The sequence below is a fragment of the Lindgomyces ingoldianus genome, assembly GCF_010093535.1.
Source record: "Lindgomyces ingoldianus strain ATCC 200398 unplaced genomic scaffold BDR25scaffold_1, whole genome shotgun sequence".
In the NCBI taxonomy this organism is placed as follows: domain Eukaryota; kingdom Fungi; phylum Ascomycota; class Dothideomycetes; order Pleosporales; family Lindgomycetaceae; genus Lindgomyces; species Lindgomyces ingoldianus.
In genome coordinates, this window is record NW_022985162.1 from 2404192 (window position 1) to 2424375 (window position 20184).

At 48.4% G+C, this 20184-nt stretch overlaps 7 protein-coding genes across 7 annotated transcripts; 4 read left to right on the plus strand and 3 right to left on the minus strand.

Moving 5' to 3' along the window:
* Positions 1 to 771: 771 nt before the first annotated feature.
* Positions 772 to 1644, minus strand: BDR25DRAFT_365209 (uncharacterized protein; the record flags this gene model as incomplete). The annotated part of the gene is made up of 3 exons (XM_033696879.1): positions 772 to 1004; positions 1072 to 1275; positions 1335 to 1644. 3 exons carry the CDS (start codon positions 1642 to 1644, stop codon positions 781 to 783), a joined length of 738 nt encoding a protein of 245 aa, XP_033554971.1. The 3' UTR covers positions 772 to 780.
* Positions 1645 to 2881: 1237 nt separating this feature from the next.
* BDR25DRAFT_348411 (uncharacterized protein) lies at positions 2882 to 4562 on the plus strand (the record flags this gene model as incomplete). The annotated part of the gene is made up of 11 exons (XM_033694408.1): positions 2882 to 3000; positions 3074 to 3210; positions 3335 to 3368; positions 3402 to 3562; positions 3660 to 3783; positions 3842 to 3878; positions 3934 to 4039; positions 4072 to 4182; positions 4257 to 4279; positions 4344 to 4460; positions 4494 to 4562. 11 exons carry the CDS (start codon positions 2882 to 2884, stop codon positions 4560 to 4562), a joined length of 1038 nt encoding a protein of 345 aa, XP_033554972.1.
* Positions 4563 to 6077: 1515 nt separating this feature from the next.
* On the minus strand, positions 6078 to 7883 carry BDR25DRAFT_275895 (DnaJ-domain-containing protein). The gene is made up of 3 exons (XM_033687518.1): positions 7651 to 7883; positions 7466 to 7554; positions 6078 to 7386 (listed from the first exon to the last, which is right to left on the minus strand). The coding sequence occupies exons 1-3, from the start codon at positions 7720 to 7722 to the stop codon at positions 6297 to 6299; spliced, it is 1251 nt and encodes a 416-aa protein (XP_033554973.1). The 5' UTR covers positions 7723 to 7883; the 3' UTR covers positions 6078 to 6296.
* A 440-nt stretch (positions 7884 to 8323) lies between these two features.
* BDR25DRAFT_308945 (uncharacterized protein) lies at positions 8324 to 8964 on the plus strand (the record flags this gene model as incomplete). The annotated part of the gene is made up of 2 exons (XM_033691041.1): positions 8324 to 8383; positions 8461 to 8964. 2 exons carry the CDS (start codon positions 8324 to 8326, stop codon positions 8962 to 8964), a joined length of 564 nt encoding a protein of 187 aa, XP_033554974.1.
* Positions 8965 to 9317: 353 nt separating this feature from the next.
* BDR25DRAFT_338790 (kinase-like protein) lies at positions 9318 to 10778 on the minus strand (the record flags this gene model as incomplete). The annotated part of the gene is made up of 2 exons (XM_033693304.1): positions 10513 to 10778; positions 9318 to 10450 (listed from the first exon to the last, which is right to left on the minus strand). Exons 1-2 carry the CDS (start codon positions 10751 to 10753, stop codon positions 9318 to 9320), a joined length of 1374 nt encoding a protein of 457 aa, XP_033554975.1. The 5' UTR covers positions 10754 to 10778.
* A 177-nt stretch (positions 10779 to 10955) lies between these two features.
* BDR25DRAFT_250737 (uncharacterized protein) lies at positions 10956 to 14956 on the plus strand. Its single transcript, XM_033686087.1, has 4 exons — positions 10956 to 11952; positions 12000 to 12141; positions 12188 to 14689; positions 14761 to 14956. The coding sequence occupies exons 1-4, from the start codon at positions 11009 to 11011 to the stop codon at positions 14929 to 14931; spliced, it is 3759 nt and encodes a 1252-aa protein (XP_033554976.1). The 5' UTR covers positions 10956 to 11008; the 3' UTR covers positions 14932 to 14956.
* Positions 14957 to 16794: 1838 nt separating this feature from the next.
* Positions 16795 to 18511, plus strand: BDR25DRAFT_330689 (putative cytochrome P450; the record flags this gene model as incomplete). The annotated part of the gene is made up of 5 exons (XM_033692553.1): positions 16795 to 16989; positions 17043 to 17168; positions 17224 to 17383; positions 17435 to 18040; positions 18099 to 18511. 5 exons carry the CDS (start codon positions 16795 to 16797, stop codon positions 18509 to 18511), a joined length of 1500 nt encoding a protein of 499 aa, XP_033554977.1.
* Between the last annotated feature and the right edge of the window lie 1673 nt (positions 18512 to 20184).

Below are 20184 nucleotides of genomic sequence, written 5' to 3' on the forward strand. Positions count from 1 at the left end.
CCTCGCCCCAGCTTACGTAGCCCGCCCGTTCCTCACCCTCTCGCAAACAATGATATGAAATCCCTTCCCTCTAACTTTATCCTTCTTTCACACACCCCATCGACTCCAGGAGTCTAATAAATTTTCGGCGATACAACTATGATTTCTTACTGCCTAACAGATCAAACCATAAAGTCCGCAAGACTCCCGGGTTCTCCCTGTGTGGATGCTCTAAAATCGTGGAACTCTAGCTTGATGTCTGGTTCCCTGTTTCATTTAGTAGAAAACAGAAAATCCATCCTTCAAGGATATGGTGAACTGAAGGTTTATTCGCTGATTATTTGTGAATTCGATAGAGAAAGGTTGTGGTAGGCTAATAGCCTTGACTTTGCTACCCTGTGGGCACTTCTTCTCTAAAATAAATTGTATTGATGATTTCATGATGGATTGGTCTTAAAGGGCGAGTATGCTTGAGAGGGGTTAGCGACTGCCATGTTTGATCGACGTTTAAGTTGTAGAATGTTATGGGCAATAGCGAAGGCGATAATGAGCTAGGTAGAACCTCGTACGTTTTATTTAGTACAACATTGGGGGGCCGGTACGGAAAGGAGTATGCACGGGAAAGTGGGGAGTAATGAATTGCAGTGTTGCTTCAAGTGTCTTTTTTTATGCTATCAAAATCAAGAAGGGAAGAAACAAGACAACAAGCCCCAGCCATATCAACTTCTCTCCATGAGAGACAACACAAACCGTATGTACAGGTCAGAACTTAGAAATATGTCTAGCCGTTGTCCGCGATCCCTAACATCCCTGCCCAGTCGTCGTACGGCAGAACGTAAACTCCCCATCCGCAAACCCCGAGCCCAATTTCATAGGAGAATTTCCGCAAGCATTATTATCTTGGTAAAATATCGGATCAATACATCCGGAAGTGAAGCCGTCGTCAGTCTGGTAATAGGTCCACACCTGATAGATGCCACAGCTTTGCTTGAATCTTGGTCGGAATACAAGGTATCCAACATCGCCTACATTTTCAGTCAATTAGCCTAGCTCACAGGGGTTCAAGGAGAGACGTTGAATGTGGTTACTAACCAATAGTGGGGTTGAAAGTGTAAGTGTTGGAGGTTGTTTCGGCTCTTGACCATGAAAAGCTGGCGCTCGCGGTTAGGACACCAGCGCCCTCTTCCCCGGCGGGAGAATTGGCTCCAAGAGTGATACTGAAGCCCTCGGTAATGGTTACTGCATCACTGTGCGCAATACCGCAAGTGGCTACATCGCAGTTGATATCCGCGGAAACTAGTGATGGATGTGTTAGCTGGGGGACACCTAGACTTTCTCAGGGGTATTCGTCTTACCTTTCACTGGAGCTCCGAGGAAAGTCGAGGTGGCTCGTTCACAGTATTGGAAGCAGGTACCGCCGTCATTGCCTTTGCCATCGAAGAAGTCTTCGCTGCAACCGTCCCGCTTTCCCAGCATGCTGTGGGTATCGAGGTAATTGTTGCGAGCAGCAAGCTGGGCAGCGGTGGCATATACAAGTTCGCCATTCTCGTTGGGGAGTAACAGGTTTTCAAGCTCACGCGTTGCAGCCCTTGAATGATATTCCGACGTCGGAGCTGCTAACAACGCTGGTACCAAGGTGCTGATCAGTGGTAGAATGTAGCGCATGTTGAACAAAACTTGACTATCAGGATGGACTTGATGGAAGAAAGCGAGGTAATGCTTAGAAGATGAGAAAGCTCCTTCAGATACTTTTTCAGTTACCTCGGGAATCGGGGTACTTTTATACATTTCTTGAAGATTTTCTCACACCTTTGTCATTACCCGCTCGATGGGATGTTTCGAGAGTTACCGAACACACCCCGTAAGTTCAGGACCATTTGAAGCCCGGAGGGTCCTTAACCCCCAAAATCTCCAAGTCCCAGAATCCCTCGAAATCCTCCCCCACAAGATTCCATGTCTACTTAGTCGGTGAACGGGATGCATACCTACCAGTGAGCGAAACTTAGTTTTGGAAATCCTGATGGATTCAAGGAGCACTAAATCTACGAATAGGCGTTTCAACTTCGATTATCGCCACTCTTACACCACGATCCCCGACCAAAACCGAAAGAGTCTCGTAGGAGGCTAGAAAAGATATCATTGCTAGGAAGGTCAGCCGATGCTGGGTAATAGAGTGGAGCTTGGGATGTCGACAACGGTGCCTCTTCCCATGGTACCCGAAAACCTAAATCTGGCATTGTGAACATCTGAAGTCAGTCATTGGAAACACAATTTGAGTATTGCTATCTACTAGACCCAATGGAAACATGTTTCTATTATCGTACTCGCTGTGTTTTCCTTCCATGTGAAGGATTTGATTCGAAACTGCCCTTGAACACTTTAAATTGAAGTTCAGAACCATTTCGGCGTTTTCTTCCTAAACGTGATACGCGGCTCCTAGGCGAGGCCGTACATCCTAGTACGTCCTCCGGAAGAAAACATTGTTGAGATACGAGAATAAGCCTACCTAGTGGACTCTTCATTACACCCCACAGGAAGGATGACTTGTCCTTCGATCATACCACAGAAGTGATCTCATGATTCAGGCTGTGCATCTCGTTTGTTTGAGGCTGTTGGTGATGGACCTTCCTGTCCTTGAAAGTATTTAAATTTCGAAACTTATGTTGTGTATACTCGATCTCGATCTTAGCCAGGTGATAGTAACAGAACCGTCACCGGATGCGGGGACTCCCTGGTTGCTATTGACATCTCGATGAGGTTCTGGTGATGTTGAAAAAAGCATTTGACGATTTCCGCTTGCATCTGCCAATGTCTTGTCCAAGAGATAACCGACTGTGGTTTCCAGTTCATGATCTTGGCTTACTTTGGGTCTGCACGCTCAAGCCTTATTTCAGCAAAACGTATGTGTGTGCACTCGCAATTTCCTTCATGTTTTAAACAATCAGTCAATTACTTCGACGTATTCCACCACGTGCGCTTTCCTTTGGTTGTGGACACTCGAACCGGTGTCAGCCTTGTGCTGTGCCGTTGTAATTAATCCCCGACAACTACTGAGAGTGTGCCTTAAATGTGGCTTTTTTTGCCCCATGTGAAGCACAGGTATTCTGCTTGCCTCACCCAACTTGATCCTTCCGCTTTACCTTCACTGCGCAATCAACATAGTGACATACAGCTCTTTGAGTGGTGCTACTGGAGGAGTCCTTGATGCGGCGAGATCGTTGATGCAGCGAAGTCGATAGATATAAGCCACAATTTACACCTATGTTGTTCACATCATATTATCTCCTTTGTCATAAGAAGTTTGTTATCCTTAAGCGCTTAAAATTGTAGAAATTATAAACTGTATCATCGATAGCGAGGAGACGTGGGATGCCGAATGAGGACTTCGAGTGAATCTTTCCTCTTGCACTGCCTGGGGTCAGTTCGTCGCTCTTATTCACCGCGCAGAATGCAACGGGAACGAGTGGCTTCGGTACGTTTCCCGTGTACGTCTACGATCAAATAGTGCTGGAATGGACAGATTCAAAAGCGGGGTTCGAGGCTCAAGCTATACAATATGAGTGCGGAATAAGTAAGCGACGACGTATTTCATTGCATAGGATGCGGAATTCCCCAAACAAAAGAAAAATCCTTCTAGAAAGCGTATAGGTAGAAACGGAACCCGATCTCGAACGTTCCAGGCGCAATCATTCACCGGTCGAACACCTCTCACAATAACACTCTCATTACCCTCGTTATAGGCAAAGAACTCTTCATATATTCTTTCACCTTCTATCTCTTCGAATTTTCAAGCCACAGACATATGTGTCTTGTTCTTTTTCGACACTAAGTTATCCACCTACTACCTTACCTCGACCTTTAGCGTCATCAACAAAGCCATCCAACACCGCGCGTATACAGTTCCACCCAAACATTTGACACTACGTCCAGCGTTCCGAATGGCTGCAAATCTAGCTATTCGACATAGCATGCAAATCTGTGTTTAATTTTGGGACTCCTCTTGGGGAGTTGGGGGCTATTAGTGTTGGTGGTTTTGGGCACAATCTAGAGGAAAAGACTGGTCAGGAGGGCTAGGATGGAGAAGAAAGCTAGTGTCGAAAACGTGGAGTTGTGTGATATGGAAAATGAGTCATCACCATCGTATGAAGAGACAACACGACGAGCGAATGCTAAAGAATGACCAACAACATCTTGATTTCGGTTGTGGGAATTGCATGTAATTTCCTATAGAATCTCCCTCCCTTTGACATGATACGCATCGCACGTGAGGATAATAGCGGCGAGGGTTGATACAGAGCGGGTTGCTAATATCATTTTCTATTCAAACTAATTGAAGGAGTTCCAAGCGGTTCCATGGAGTCTAGTTGTTCGTTGAAATTTTCCCGCTTTTTAACGAGGACTTTAGATGCATGAAGAGACATAGCCGGAGGGTATATTCCACGGGGCATGATCCCAAGTCTAAGGACAGAGTTGGTGAATTCGTGGCGGAGAAGGCATTTAATAGGGATACGTAGAGTTCAGTACCGTTCCATATATCAAGAAATAGTGTAATTTACTCCGCTATCAGCTGGAGGTCGAAATAAGTCCTTGTCTTCATTGGTTTTAACGAAGAGAATAAAAGAAGAATCATACGCCATTTTCCTTAGTGATAAGTTGATTCTTTGAGAGGGCGAAAAAATCTTGTTTCATCGATCAGAGGTTTCCACTCCCTCCTCTTCTCAGCTCGCCTGAAAAGATCTTGTCTCATCAGATCATAGTTTTTCGCTCCTACTCCCGGCTCGGACTGAACTCACTCGGTCGCCTAAATCCCTCTGTGGCCCTCGCGCTTAGCTCGGTCGTCCAGTTACTCTAGGAGGACATATATGGCTTTTGGACTACAGGCTTTGCCATCTGAGTTCTCGCAGTAGGAAAATGAAGTCATCCCATTCAAATTCATCGGTCTGTCCAAGTAACTCAAAATTTATAACCGTACCTTCAGCATGGTATATGTTTCTAGTTAGTTCATCCATATTTTAGATACAGAGTTTCCTACTCGTGGAGAATGGATCTTGACCGGTGTGTAAATATGCAACCGAGGTATAGCCAGTGGAGCGCGAAGCGGACTCCCATAGTCAGCATATGAAATGTCGAGTATTTGAAGTTCAGAAGGAGCATTTAAACTTGCTAGATACTCGAATACTTCAAAACTGGAACATATGGCCGGAGAATACACAGCTGTTTGGCCGGTCCTGCAGGCTTATAGATGCCCCTCGCCTAAATAGTATCTTCGCTGTGTCAACGTCATTGACAATTGCAGAAAGATGGACAGGTGTGAGCCCAACTCCGAGGAGAAATTGATATGAACAATGTCTTTATCCTTATTTTTAGGTGGTAGTGGTAGTTTGAGAGTTTCCACTATCACGGGCGAACATTGCTAGTGTCGAGATGTGAAGAGGAAGGAAACCCTGGCCACTTAGGAGCGATTGTCGGAGAAGGCCCAGTAAATGAGGTGATTTCAATGAGCGCAGTACAGTTGGAGGCCCTGTGGGCGATACTCAGGCCGATTGGAATTGCGTGAGGCCATGCTTTCTAAACATGGTAATCCCAGTTGAGGAAGGTGTAATTGTGAGACCTTCGGTATGGCTATGTCAAGAGTCTGAGTTGTGAGCCTTATCATACACGCTCAATTCCTCGTCGACTAGACTTATGGCGTGAGATGTTAACTGTGTGTTTTCAAGGGTTGTAGTTAAGTGAGGTCCAAAGTCTGTGGTACTCCCACTACACTGTCTAAAAGGTTGTAAATTACCCCTGCCTCTACGGGTGGGTAGTCTTGGAATGCATCGAGGCTGCAGTACGCCTGGAGGTTGGAACCTGGAGAGAACATGCAGAACCTCCAACTTGGAACATACTTTCGATTCCCATGGGGATGGTAGAAGACCCGCCTCCACATGTCCCGTGCACAACAGGTCTCAACGCTTGCTAGGCGATTTCAAAGTCAATACATGTAATGAGCGTCCGCAATGGGAAATAAGGAGTGTCCTAGCGGACACAGCTAAACTCAAATAGGATATAAGACAGCTGCATTGGTAACCATTGAATGACTGGGGAGCTCGGATTTGGGGAACTCACATACACTCTCCACGCCTAATTTTATGACCCCTGCGCCTTCATCTTTCGTCCACCATCTATTACATACCAAAACTCCGCGACTCCCACAACAAAATGGGTATTCACTCCCACAACTCATCGCCGCGTCTGCAAGTACAGAGTGACTAGACACACCACCCTTGCTAAAGAAAAGGGTTTAATAATTTACAGTCCATACGCATAAGTCATAACTATAACTCATCATGGGCCTTACTAGGCATCGGACCTTCCGGCCTCCCATTCTCCTTATCTAGGCTGATACCCTTCTTTTTCCTCCATTTCTCCCAAACACTCCAAAACTCCTTCTCCATACTCTTATCCATCTGATCCGGCAGCACAACCACATACTCCACGTGCAGCGCGCCAAACGCCTCGTCCACACCTTCTGGTAGGTGCTGATGCCATATCGGCATCCCTTCATTCTCGACGATTTCGACGGTGTGGGGCTGAACGACTTCCCCGCGTTTGCGGGAGAGCTGGACGATGTGGCCGTCGAGGTGCGTGATGTTGCGTGTCCAGTCGCCCATCCAGGCTTCTCGAAGAGAGAGGACTTCGCGCCAGAGGAGATCTTTGCCGCGGCGCCGGAAAAATGTGCCATCAGTGCGTTCGTGGTCTAGATGTCCTAGTTGTGGATCGGTCTCTACGAGGTGAACAATGAGATCGCCAGCCACCCAGTCGGGACTTTCGTCTGCCTCGTTTTCGTAGGTGATGCGGATGCCTTTCGGCATGCCCCTTTCGATGTGGAGTTCGTGGGTTTCGGGCTCGCGGACAACTCTGCTTCCTCCGCAGACGGGGCATGGGTGCTTGATCGTCTTGCCTTTGCCTCCGCATTTGTCACAAACGGATTGTACCTGTTGGAACAGGCCTGGTGCAAGCTGTTGTCTCTGTATCCGCATTCCTCGTCCACCACATAAGTCACATGTGTCGACTTGTCCATCTTCCGATCCTGTGCCTTCACATGCAGAGCAAATGGCCTGCTTTTCGACAGTAAACTCCGTTTGCCTCCCATTGTAGAAATCCCTCAGTGGAATTGCCACCCGGACCTCCATGTTCGGCCCCCTCCGCTCACCACCGCCATGTCCAAAATGCCCTGAGCCGCCAAAGAAGCGAGAGAAGAGGTCGAAAGGGTCATGGTGTTGGGCGGGACGACCTCCACCACGTTTATGCTGCTCAATGCCTTCATGGCCGTATTGGTCATATATGCGGCGGGTTTCCTCGTCGATGAGGACGTCGTATGCCTCAGCTACGGCGACGAATTTGTCGTGGGCCGAGTCGTCTCCACTGTTAGATATCAGAACCAGAGGTAATGTGGCGGCGCTTTGAGCCCGAAGGAATAAGAACAAGGGCGATTGGAACGTACGGGTTCTTGTCTGGATGGAACTTCTTGCTTAGGGTACGGTATGCTTTCTTGATCTCGCGCTCGGAGGCATCTTTGTTGATTCCCAGAAGCTAAAGTCAGATCAGTCAGAGGATATATCCTTGAGGGCCTGAGGCAGCGCTGAAGAGCAGCATAGCCACAAAACTTGACGAGAAGCTCTAACACACCTTGTAGAAATCCTCAGCACACAGCGCGACCACCACCATGCACCCCAGAAACAGCAATATCCTCAAGAGCATCTTGCTCAATTGCGCCTCTCACCACGCAACGGAAGCCTTGAAGAATAAAGAGAACGGACGGAAATCCCAAAGAGTCTTGTAAGCGGATGCTACATGAACGAGAGAAGAATAATTTTGAACTGGCGGAAATAGGAAGGGGGGGACGGGGAAGTGGGCATTTATGTGTTGAAATTGTGGTAGCTGCGACTTTCGAGAGAACCTAAACGCCAGATAACCAAGTACACGCGCCACAGCCAATCGGCGTATCTTCGGGAATGCCAGAGTCCGTGTCTATTTTGTGTGAACGGTTAACCGGGGAGCTTTTATCTGACAGGTGAATTGACGATGATTGAAGATTCCGCACACCCCTGGTCTTCACAATAGCTTTACTTGCTGGCTATTATCTCACCCGCAATAGTGGAAGACCTCAATTCTACCGGCGCTCAGCGTCATCAATCTCCACACGACCGCACCGCAACCTCTGTCCCCCACCCGTCGCCTTCATACTCAACTCAAGATGGCATCCACAGCTTCCAAAATGCTCAACCCGTTCCTACAAAAACCGATTGTCCCGAAGATAATATCAAGCTCCAAGGTTGGGGTCGTTATCTCCGCAGGGAAAATGCGGAAGGCGGTAAAAGTCCGCATCGCGGGACAGGAATGGAATAAAGATGTTCGAAAAGTACATATACCCTCTTCCCTACCCCCAATTACGTGCCTCTCCAACTTAGCAAAGAATATGTGTTGATGTACGAATAGTATTTCCCTTCCTCAAAGACCTACCTTGTCGCCGACCCCTCTTCCTCCCTCGTCGAAGGCGACGTAATCCGCATGTCGTCCGGCTGGCGCACCTCGAAATCCATCCGTCACGTTGTAACCGCGATAGTCTCGCCTTTCGGCAAACCCATCAACGAGCGTCCGCCTATCCCCACAGAGGAAGAGCGCATAGCGCTCCGCGTGACACAACGCTTGGAGAAGGACGTCAGGGCCGCGGAGCGGGGGCGGAGGACGAGTAAGCTGCGGTTACAGGCGGCCAAGGAAAAGGGGTATGAGATCCCGGATTTGGAGGCTGCGTTACGGAATGTGAGGATTCGGGAGGCGGAGGAGGCAGCGAAGGGGAACAAGGGTACAACGCAAGCCCATACTGGGCAGGTTGGGCAGGTGTTGACAGCGAAGGAGAGGAGGAGGCAGGATAGAGAGAGGGCGAAAGGGGAGAGGAAGGCTGAGGCGGAGGCCAAGCGATCTAAGAAACAGACAATATAGGATCACAGCGGAGCGTTTTATTTGTGTAGGATATTGTGTAGCTGTGGAATGGTCTTCTTGCGGAGACACTCCTGTATGATACGACCTAACATTTGCAGTATGCGGAAACAATATTCAACGTGAATGTATTCACTCCAAAAAGGCAAGATATTGAACGCATCTATCTATGTCATACAAGCTTGAAGGGTATCGTAGTAACACAATCCGTCCGCCGTCATATGAACGTGAAAATGAAGATCAAGACTCCTAATAACATGCTTCCGGCCAAACCCAAGGGTGTGCATACACCATCCTATGGCGCTAAACATGACCAGGTCGTACCACTTCAACGCATGACAGTCATCAAACCCCTTTTATTCTGCAACGAGGTCAACTGCATCTTCATCAGCTTCGCTATCCTCGAACGCCTTAGTAATAAACGGATGACGCAGCGCTTCTTCCGCCGTGATTCGTTTCGCGGAATCACACTCCAACAACCTGTACAGAAACTGCACGGCTTCCTTCTCGTCATCTCCCAATTCGATTTTCTTTTGTGTCTTGTCGCTACTGGTGCGACCGGTACACCAAAGGATAATCTTCTCAAGACTATGGCCACCGTCACTATAGCTTGGGATATTGGTCTCGAAGACTTGGCCGTGAAGAAGTGCGATATCCCGCATCTTCTTCTTGCCAAAGATGCTAGTGAGTTCTAATAACGCGTCGATGTCGTCGGCGCTGTGGAAGAAAGGGAATCGGCGGGATAATAGAGTTAGTAGAATTACACCAGCGCTCCATATGTCGATTGATGTGTTCTGCTGCGTGCATTTTATCAGAACCTCAGGTGGGCGAAATCCACGAGTGCCGGCTCGGTTTGCACGTCGACTGGATCGTACGTCGCTCTTAGGGTAACTTGATGGCTGATTTCCTGATTGAAGAGTCTGGGCCCACACGCTATGAGATATTTTGTAGCGGCGCTCCTCGGGTGGTAGAGTGCACGCGCATTGGTGCCAATCTGTTTCTTCACGCTCGGCGAGACCGAAGTCAACAAGGACACCACGCGCCTGTTGAGGGTTGTAGAGGAAATTTGTTGGCTTGACATCGCGATGGAGAATCTTTTTCGCGTGGACAGAGCGTAGTGCGGTAAACAGACTTCGGAAGTAGAGACGCATGTCGGCAATTGTCATGTCTTGGTAGTACTCGCGGAAGTCGCGATGCTGAAAGTATGGCAGGACCGCTACGACCTGATCCAGGTGACGGAAAGCAGTAATCAGCGGGCATACCGAATCAGAGAATTTGAGGTCATGGAGTAGTTCGAGTTCGTTGAATATTCGCATGGGACTGCTTGTAACATATATCTTTTTAATAGCGACATAATGCGGGCGCTTGGATGGCCGTCTCCGGCGGGCAGGCGATGACCATTTCTTGCTCTCGCGGTCGTCGATGTCCCATTCATTCTCGAAGCTATTGTACTCCAGATCCTCGGCCTTGTACACAGTTGAAAATGTGCCTGCGTATGTTGTGAGTCTGGGACGCATCCCTGCATAATCCGAACCAATTGCTGCAACTTACCCTCCCCGATGCGATTTATAAGTCGATAACGCTTGTTAATTCCTACAAAGCTGTCCTCAAAGCGTACGATGTCTTCTGCGACGGCCTGTTCGATCTCCTCATCGCTACTGTCCATGGTGCGGCCGCTCTCTTCTAGCGGATCGCCGCTTTCGTCGAAGAATTCCTCCTCCTCTTCCTTCATTTCATCCTCGTGGATTACCAATTGCTCGGCCTGACGCGACTGCGCGCGTGCTTTTGCCATATCTTGTCGTGGGTACGAGGTGGTGTTGTGCAGGTGTTTGCAGTGACTGGGCTCCTGGGAGTGCGGGCGGTTCAGTCGCGACCACCGCGGCGAAAATAACGCTAAACTTTAAAAGGCTAATTCAAAACAAGTCGCGACTTCCGAGCGCGGAAACATACATTCATCACCTGCGGCTTGGGACACACAGCAAACAACCCACCTTCTCATACCTTCTTCTCTGTCTTTTATCTTCTCTTCTTCCTGATCGTCGCTATAATGGATGCGCGCATCAATTTTGATATAAATGAGTCGCTCAAGCACTATAGTATCGACCCCGCGTCGATTGCGACACCAGAGGCCCCCTCTGAGCTTGTCGAGTGCGAACACGACCCCGAATCGCTGACGCCCGCGTTGATTAACAGCGAGCTGAATCCTGTTGTTGATGCGGTCGCGGAGAGCCCAGATGCAATTACTCGCAGCTCGTACTTCGATACTCTGCAGTTTCTACTCAAGTGTGTTCCCGTTATTTCTTTGCATGAACGATCACCTACGGCAGATCCTGACTGTGAGCTTTTCCTCCGCTCTAGAACATCCTCTCAGATACCCCCTACCACTCTCAGTAAAATTCTCGACCTCCTAGTTTCGGCATTGTCCACGCAGGCCGACATTGTGCACTCCGATTTGGAAGCCGATGAGCAAGAGACGATACAACACCACAAGCAGTTACTGGAAATATATGGCTTCCTACTTCAATGGACGCTGTCGGCGGTCGAGACAAGAGCGATGGAGAAGTCGGCATCTGCTCCGGCGAGGGGGCGGGGCAAAGGCGCAAAAGCGAAGTCTGGCGCAAACAAGGACGGAAACTGGGACGCGTCACGACAGCTGGAGACAGCTCTCGATATCATGAGTAAAGTACTGAAACTGAAGCTGGCGAGGATATTTGTCACAACGTCGGAGCGGGACACCTTCATTAGCCTTTTCACAAAGCCGGTTTACCACGTCCTAGAGAATGAAGCTCGGGTGAAGAACACAGCCATTCGGATGCATTGCTTCAGGGTACTATGCATCGCAATCAAGCATCATGGCCATGCCTTTGGCGCCCAAACTGCCATCAACCAGAACCTCTCGTATTTCGAGCATTTGTCAGAGCCAATGGCCGAGTTTTTGCAAATCCTGGCCGAGCAATACGACTACCCACAACTCACCGAGGAGGTCCTAAGGTTTGAATTTCAACATCTTGAGTGATCTAAGATCTGACCCCTGCCAGGGATTTGAGCAGCAAAGAGTTTAACAGTAATGATCTGAAAGGACCAAAGTCGGTGTCGACGTTCTTGACTAAAATATCGGAGTTGACACCGCATCTGGTCATCAAGCAAATGACGTTGCTTGCCCACCTTCTCGATAGCGAGGTAAGGACCTTCAGCTTTTGCTATCAGGAAACTGACTGTATTCTAGTCATGGACTCTCCGCTGCGCAATTTTAGAAGTTTGCGGCAACCTCATTGCCATGCTTACGAAACAACCTGAAGGAGACCAAGGTGAAAATCATAAGCGACAGATGAAAGCGTTTTTCGAGGTTCTCGAAGAACGATTTCTAGACGTGAATCCCTACTGCCGATGTCGAGTTATGCAAGTGTACGTTAAGCTTTGCGATCTCGAGCAAAAGTTCCCGAAGCGTCGCCAGATTGTTGCGGAACTTGCGGCAAGGAGCCTCGAGGATAAGAGCAGTAATGTTCGTCGCAATGCCATCAAACTCCTCGGCAAGTTAGTTTCATCACATCCATTCACTGCTATGCAAGATGGCGGCTTGCTCTCAAACAAGGAATGGGAGAAACGGCTGGAATTATGCGAGGCAGAGATCAATAAGCTGGAACCACCTCAGGAACTCCAGGAACACCCCCGGCCAGATGAACGAACCGTCGATGAGACTTTGCTGCAAGACGCCACCCAAGTCGAGAATGAGCATGCACCGGAGCCCAAAAATCCCGGTGAAATGACTGACGAAGAAAAGCTGGCCGCAATTCGGAAAGTACAAGAAAAGGCCGCCACTGCAGAAGAGTTGGTGAGCTTCAAGACGACACGAAAGTATTTCCTGGAGGCTCTCCGATTCATCGAAGTCATTGATGAGGCAGCCGAGATTGTGACACAGTTGCTGTCGTCCAAGAACAAGAGCGAGGTCATTGAAGCAATGGATTTCTTCACCATTATTGATGCCTATAAGATCCAAAATGCTCGACTCGGGATTCGAAGAATGCTTCGCTTAATCTGGACAAAAGGCAATAATGACGAAGGGAAAGGTGTACAAACGCATCTTATCGAGTGCTACAAAGGCCTATTCTTTGATGCGCCACCGAACTTTAACGCTAACGATGCGGCCAACTACATTGCCAAAAACATGATTAGTCTCACGTTCGGCACTACCCCTGCTGAATTGACTTCCCTTGAACAACTTCTCAGCATGATGATGAAACAAGGCTTGGTCAATGACCTCGTCATTGAGAAATTGTGGCAGGTGTACGGCTTCCAAAGGAGGGAGATATCCAAGAGTCAGCGCCGTGGAGCTATCATTGTGCTGAGTATGCTTGCGCTTGCGGATCCAAACATTATCGTGAAAGAGATGGAGACTTGCCTACGCATTGGTCTTGGAGAAATTGGACGACGCGACCTTGGATTAGCCAGATACACTTGCATCGCTCTTCGCCGCATCAGCCCACCCCCAGGAAAGCAGTCTGCGGGTGCTGCCCCAAAGCAAGTTGTCAAGCTACCAAATGATCATGCGGTCCTCGTTCGGTTGGCTGCCATGACTGAAATCATGTCGGACAGCAAGGAGTGGTTTGGAGTCGCTGAACAAGCTATTAGCGCCATTTATGTCTTGTCAAAGCATCCGGATGTCCTTTGCTCGGAGATTTTGAGGCGCAAGTCCAAGCAAGTTTTTGCTTCCCAATCTCAGCCACGACCCTCATCCAGCGGGTTGGGAGTAGAAGAAGCCAGCCAGTTGCCTACCACGGACAAAGAGGACACAACCCCGGAAGATGCTCCGGTGGAAATTCAAGCTCCAAATAAGAAACAGAACTCTGCGCTCTCTCTCTCCCAGCTGCTCTTCATCGTCGGTCACGTCGCCATCAAGCAGATAGTTCACCTCGAGCTCTGTGAGCTAGAGTTCAAGCGACGGAAAGCCGAGAAAGAAAAGAAGACTACTCCTTGCCAATCTACTGCTCCTGAGAATGTATCACCGGTGAAAAAAGGTAAGAAGAAGTCTGCTGGGAAAGAACAAACACCCGCCCCTGAGGAAGCCGACGAATTGGATCTCATGGCTGGTACCACAGAAGACGACTTCACCGAAGCGATTGCACACATTCGCGAACGCGAGCTTCTGTACGGCCCGCAATCACTTCTCTCAAATTTCGGCCCTTTGGTATCGGACATTTGCGCAAACAATACCTCGTACAACCATCCTACACTGCAAGCCCAAGCAGCTCTCTGCCTCGCGAAGCTTATGTGTGTAAGTTCTGAGTACTGCGAAGGAAACCTTGGTCTCCTTCTCACTATCCTCGAACGAAGCAAAGATGCCGTTGTCCGTAGTAACCTTGTCGTGGCCCTTGGAGATATGGCTGTCTGCTTTAATCATCTCATTGACGAAAACACCGACTTTCTTTACCGCCGTCTAAACGATGGGGATCCTAGCGTCAAGCGCACATGTCTTATGACACTGACTTTCCTCATCTTGGCTGGTCAAGTCAAAGTCAAGGGTCAGCTCGGCGAAATGGCGAAATGCCTCGAAGACAGCGACAGGAGGATTGCGGACATGGCGCGCATGTTCTTCAGTGAGCTGGCGACGAAAGATAACGCCGTCTACAATCAATTTGTCGATATGTTCAGTGTGTTGAGCGCGGATACCGGCTTGGACGAGGAGGCGTTCAAGAGGATTGTCAAGTTCTTGGCGGGTTTTATCGAGAAGGTATGTTTCGCCGTTGCGTTGAGCATTATTTTTATCAAAGCCTATTGGAACCTGGCGCTGACCTCGTGCAGGACAAGCATGCCAAACAACTGTCATCCAAACTCGCTGCTAGGTTGCCGAGAGCGGAGAATGAGCGACAGTGGAATGATGTCGCGTTTGCATTAGGCTTACTCCAGCATAAGGACGAGGATATTCAAAAGATGGTTGCGGAGGGTTTCAAGGTTGTGCAAGCAGCGGCGTAGTGGCTATCTTATTGAAAAGATTTTTGGGGGTTTGGAAGGGTTAGGAGGAAACAATTTTGTTTGGGTCCTCGAACGAAAGTATATAATAGACACGGTCGACCGATGATGGAGTTAGGGGAAGGCGTTCGTATAGTCTCTGCATTGGAGCGTGTTGAATAATGACTGATGTTTACAACTTCATAAGCACGATGCATCTATGGACCCGCACAGAGTCCGCACTCGCTTTCACGCCAAGCGTCAACCCCCCACTAGCCTGAACCCTTGGCTTACACTTAAATCCAACCCCTGTTGATCCTTCCCGCCTCCCTCTCACCTCATCGTGCTCAGGCATTCGCCCTACCATTATCAGCAATGATTATTTCCGTATCTGAATCTTCATAACTTCTTCATAATTTCTTCTTTAACCCTCAGATACAAAGCCCCGGCTAACTGTGATGAACGTGCATCATCACATACCAGGCAGCTAGCCAAGCTTTGGGCCCAGCAAATTTCGGATGAATTGAGGTTCCACTTCTCATGTATGCTCCGGCTGCATGTTTTCGGGACAGGAGTTGCACGGAGAGGAGATCCTTCTCGCTTTCGGTAATGGCTGTTGTGTAACAGACTGTGCTCGTGGGTGAGACTGGGGATCGACTATCAAGAGGCAGCGCGCCTCATTCCGATGTGTTCGACGCCACAGAAAACTCTCGACAAAAGGAACAAGCCGCTTCCGGGAGAAAGGGCGGGTGCGCAGCCAGGGGCGACTCTCACAACAGGCTTCAGTCTATTGCCAGTGGGCCCAAAAAGGTAAATCGTACTTGCTGCTATCCCTGTTCTCAGAACCGATATAACTCCGAGATATCAAACAGTATGAACCCCTTCACTTTTTACTCGTACAGGTGCACGAGCTTGTCGCCAGCCAAAGGGAGACGCGATTGCGCAATGCCTAAAAGCGAGACCCAACCTTCTTCATCATCTAGGGTCTTAATGGTCGCGCCTCGGACTCTCGGGTTATCGTATCTAAACGCCACAGCAATATCTGGAGAAGCCCAGAGCTCCGCTTAGGGAACAGATGTGGTGTCGAATTCCCTAAGCTCATTCCCTAAGCTCGACACCGTACACCCATTCTTAGGCTTGAACCGTTTGTGCAACGCCCGCGAGTGGCACCCCAAAATCCCACGTCCAGAAGAATTGCTTCTCCAAGGTGCGACGACAGATGTGGATCTCGATGTTTATCTGTCAGGGACATGCCGCTTTCCGCGCTCCCGAATACAATAGCTGCCGGAGGTGCGCGTCTGGGCCTCCCTGGCAACCATGCCACTCGGCTCCATGGAGCCATGTTCCCCGGGGAATCCTCTACCGGCATATGGAATGGTCCGCATCAGACACTTGCTAAACTGGGTGGGATCTTACCTTCTTTAATCTAGCGGCCTGCAAGCTGTCACTTGCTAAATTCTTCTTTCCTAGGATCTGGTGATTGGTGAGCCTCTTCACGAGGAGAATTTCGGTGGCTTGTTGGGAGAAAACCAAGCATGTGGAATGTGGGGAGCTGAAACCGAGAGGTCTATTGGTTGATATCAGAATCAAATAGGGCATGGATGGTACTTGTTGACATCTGTGTCTGGCTATATATGTACCGGTGAGGTTCGGCTCGCAAATGGCGTAGCAGACCAACGAAGGTACTAAGGTCGTTTACGCTATATTTTTTGACGTCTTTTCCTGCACTCCTGACTGGAAAGGTGAGTTATCATCATGTTTGAACTACCAGAATCCATACATTCTCACCTCTCAACGAATCTGTCGTGCGAGGGTGCAATTTTTGGGACAGTCCAAATACATTCGAAGAGGAATAGCTGCAGAAATGCGATCAGCACATTTTACAGCATGTTCGACACGTTCAACACAAGCTACTTTCTATATATCGCTCTCACATTCCTTGTTGTATCGTCATTCACAAATGCATTCATCAAGATTCCGGCACCTACTGTTGGATACCGGAGTCTCTTCGAGCCGACCTTTCTCCTGCGATATCGATTCGTCACGAGCGCCAAGTCTATAATACAGGAAGGATATGAGAAGGTTGGTTCAGCGCATCTTCGTACACAGCTGAACACTTTGTTGACATTTCTCAGTCCAAGAAGAGTGCCTTCATGGTAAAACGCCTTGACTCGGATCTTCTCGTATTATCCAACAAATACTTAGATGAGCTTCGACTTCTCCCTAATACTAAATTGAGTAATGTCCACGCGCAGGTCAAGGTAAGCTGAACAAACCATTCACTGGTACTTGGTAGAGACTAATATGACTTGGTAGAATATGCTTGGCAAGTACACTTATACCACCTTTCTTCTCGAGAGCGATCAACATGTCCGAGTTCTCCAAAATCACCTCACCCCAAACCTCCAAACCTTCCTACGACGAGCCGAAGAGGAATTGGACTACTCCTTTCAGGCGGATATTCCACAGAATGAAGGTGCGCACGGCATTCCTTTCGGTATCGAATTCGCTGATTTTTGGGATATAGATTGGACGGAAGTCGATATACAACGGATCCTCCGAACAATGGTAGCGCGAGCGTCTTTGAAAGTTTTCGTCGGTGATTCAGCCTGCAGGAATCCAACTTGGATCAAACTTTGCCTTGACTTCCCTATTAACATTTTTGCTACTGCGTTCGTTATGCGACTATTTCCGCCCTTCCTTCACCCTATGATCTCATGGTTCCTGCCGACACGATATTGGCTTCGCCAAAACTTGACATTGGCGAAGAAACTGGTTACTCCAATCATCAAGGATCATCAGATACAGGCTACATCCAATCTTGATGATAGAACGGTAAAGGGCACACTTCTTGAGTGGATGATTGAAAATGCTAGAGGCCAGGAAGGAAACCCTGAAACTCTTTCAGCACGACTCATGATACTCTCAATGGCCTCTATTCACTCCACATCTTCTGCAATCGCCGCTGCTATATTTGACCTTTGCACGCATCCAGAATACATCGGGCTGCTACGAAAAGAGCTTCTGGACGTAGTGGGGGACTCGAGGGGCTTCTCCAAACAAGACCTAAACCGCCTTCGAAAGCTCGACTCCTTCTTAAGAGAGTCGCAGCGCTTCAACCCGCCTATTCTTCGTAAGTCATCTCATCCCTTCGTCCCGTATTCCAAGAGCCACAACACTAACCATATTAGTATCACCCCAGCGCGTCGCCGTCACAGATATTACCCTACGTGACGGCCTCGTAATCCCCAAAGACCAATCCATCGCCTTCCCTTCTGCCAACCTCATGACAGACCCTACACTCGTCCCCAATCCCGAAACCTTCGACGCCTTCCGATCCTACCGTAAACGCGAACAACCCGGTAAATCGATGATGCACATGATGGTATCTACCGAAAAAGACCATTTATACTTCGGACACGGGAAGCAAGCTTGTCCTGGGCGGTTTTTCGCTGCCAATGAGATTAAGATTATCGTCGCGAGGCTTTTACTGGATTTCGAGTTTAGACTGTCGGAAGGGAAAGGGGGGTTTAGGACCTGGACGGTGGATGAAATGTGTTTTGCAGATCCGAGGGCCAGGATTGAGATGAGGAGGCGGATGTAAAGGCACTTTCTTCGTTGGAATTCTCTAGTCATAATTCTAGTACCCTTCAACTGACCGGCAACGCTCGGATGCCACTGCTCTGGCCTTTCCACTTTATTTTGGTCCCGTTTATGGTATTGTATTGCTCCCTACTCCTCCTCCCTTTATTAATCCAGCCTAATCACTCGCTTTCCAATCTAAGGAACTCGTTTACGTGAAATTGGGAGGCAGATTGATGGTTCCTAGGAGTCGAAGTTGATTCCAAAATACCCAGTTTTGCCATTTTCACTATGGCTTCTTGTATATAATGATTGATGATAAAATTGGGCGCAGTACCGGAATAATACGCTTTACTGTTTTTTTTTTTTTTGATAAAATCGCCTGTCCACTAACGCATGCCTTCGGGTATATACTGCATATTCTCACTTAACTTTGAAAAATACTAGGGTAGAGTCTATTTGGTGAGTCTCTTGCTGGAATAAGGGAGAACGTCAATAGAGTGTAAGTATCTTTCCTATACTACTTATATCATATCTCACAATAGAACGGGAGGTTTGGGACCCGCAAGACCCACAGGGGCTTTCTTTCCTCATCTAACTTGAAAGCTGTTTCCTGAGGCACTGGTCAGGCTGGGCCGAACCTTTTAAAGTTTGGTATGTCTGACTTTTAGGATGAGGAGGTTTCAAGGAAGAGAAGCAGGTGGAACCAGATAGGAGCTTGATTGATCAATTAAGATGTTGCTCTCTTGATGTACAGATGATGAAAGACTAAAAATTATAGTGCAAAGAAAACGGTGCTAGTCTTCCCAACCAAATGCGACAAGACTGAACTAGTCCCAAGGCCTTCACTCTGTACATACTTACACGAGAGTGTGGCTTGCGAGACCCCCGCACTTATCGTTCCTCCTTCAAAAGAATACTCGGTGTCATTTCCACCAGCTTGATTTCTTCTATTAAGGCTTGTCCTTACGCCAGGGGCGCAGAAAATATCCGGAAGTTCAAAGCGGTCGACTTATTCGCTCAACGTTATGTTCTTCAGCCTCACAATTCTTAGCCTGTTCATTTCAGCCTCGTTTGCATGCTGTCTTTCAAAAGGCACACAGACAACCAGTGATTATTCGCCTTGTTCAATGGATCCTTCGAACCCTTCGCATACCGTATGCTGCAATGTCGACCATATTGATACCTCTATGCTTATTCACTGACACCAAAAATGGGGAAACGACGTATTGGAGGTACTCTTGCACCGATAAAGAGTGGAACAGTGGTGACTGCTTGGAAGCGTGTTTAGAGGGGGCGAGTGGAACATGTTTTGCTTATACATGTGACATGATGGTTCCCACGACATAATGGCTCTTGATTCTACCCAGGGAATGATAGACTATCTCCCGAGCAATCCCAAATTCTGGCAAGACATCGACTTGGGCATGACCTGACTTTATTTCCTACAAGGCGGTGCGTTAACTTACACTCGACACACGCCTCGCCACGTCTACGAAATGGTGCTGTGGCACTATCACTAATTGTAGCACCAATAGTAATGCCAGGCCAGCGATCTTAGTCCAACTTTTGGAGTATCATTAAGTTTGACTGTTTCCTCTCTTTCGTCCGTTAATGTCCCCCGCCACCCCTTCCAGCTCTATAATGCGCCCTGTGGTAACCTCCGTAACACCTACTGCGTCCACTACTCAAGTA

Coding starts and splice junctions, on each gene's coding strand:
- BDR25DRAFT_275895 (XM_033687518.1), bottom strand. CDS start 7,722: ATGCTCTTGAGGATATTGCTGTTTCTGGGGTGCATGGTGGTGGTCGCG. Junction 7,555..7,650: donor GTGCTGAGGATTTCTACAAG/GTGTGTTAGAGC, acceptor ATCTGACTTTAG/CTTCTGGGAATCAACAAAGA. Junction 7,387..7,465: donor TTCCATCCAGACAAGAACCC/GTACGTTCCAAT, acceptor GATATCTAACAG/TGGAGACGACTCGGCCCACG.
- BDR25DRAFT_250737 (XM_033686087.1), top strand. CDS start 11,009: ATGGATGCGCGCATCAATTTTGATATAAATGAGTCGCTCAAGCACTAT. Junction 11,953..11,999: donor CTCACCGAGGAGGTCCTAAG/GTTTGAATTTCA, acceptor GACCCCTGCCAG/GGATTTGAGCAGCAAAGAGT. Junction 14,690..14,760: donor TGGCGGGTTTTATCGAGAAG/GTATGTTTCGCC, acceptor GACCTCGTGCAG/GACAAGCATGCCAAACAACT.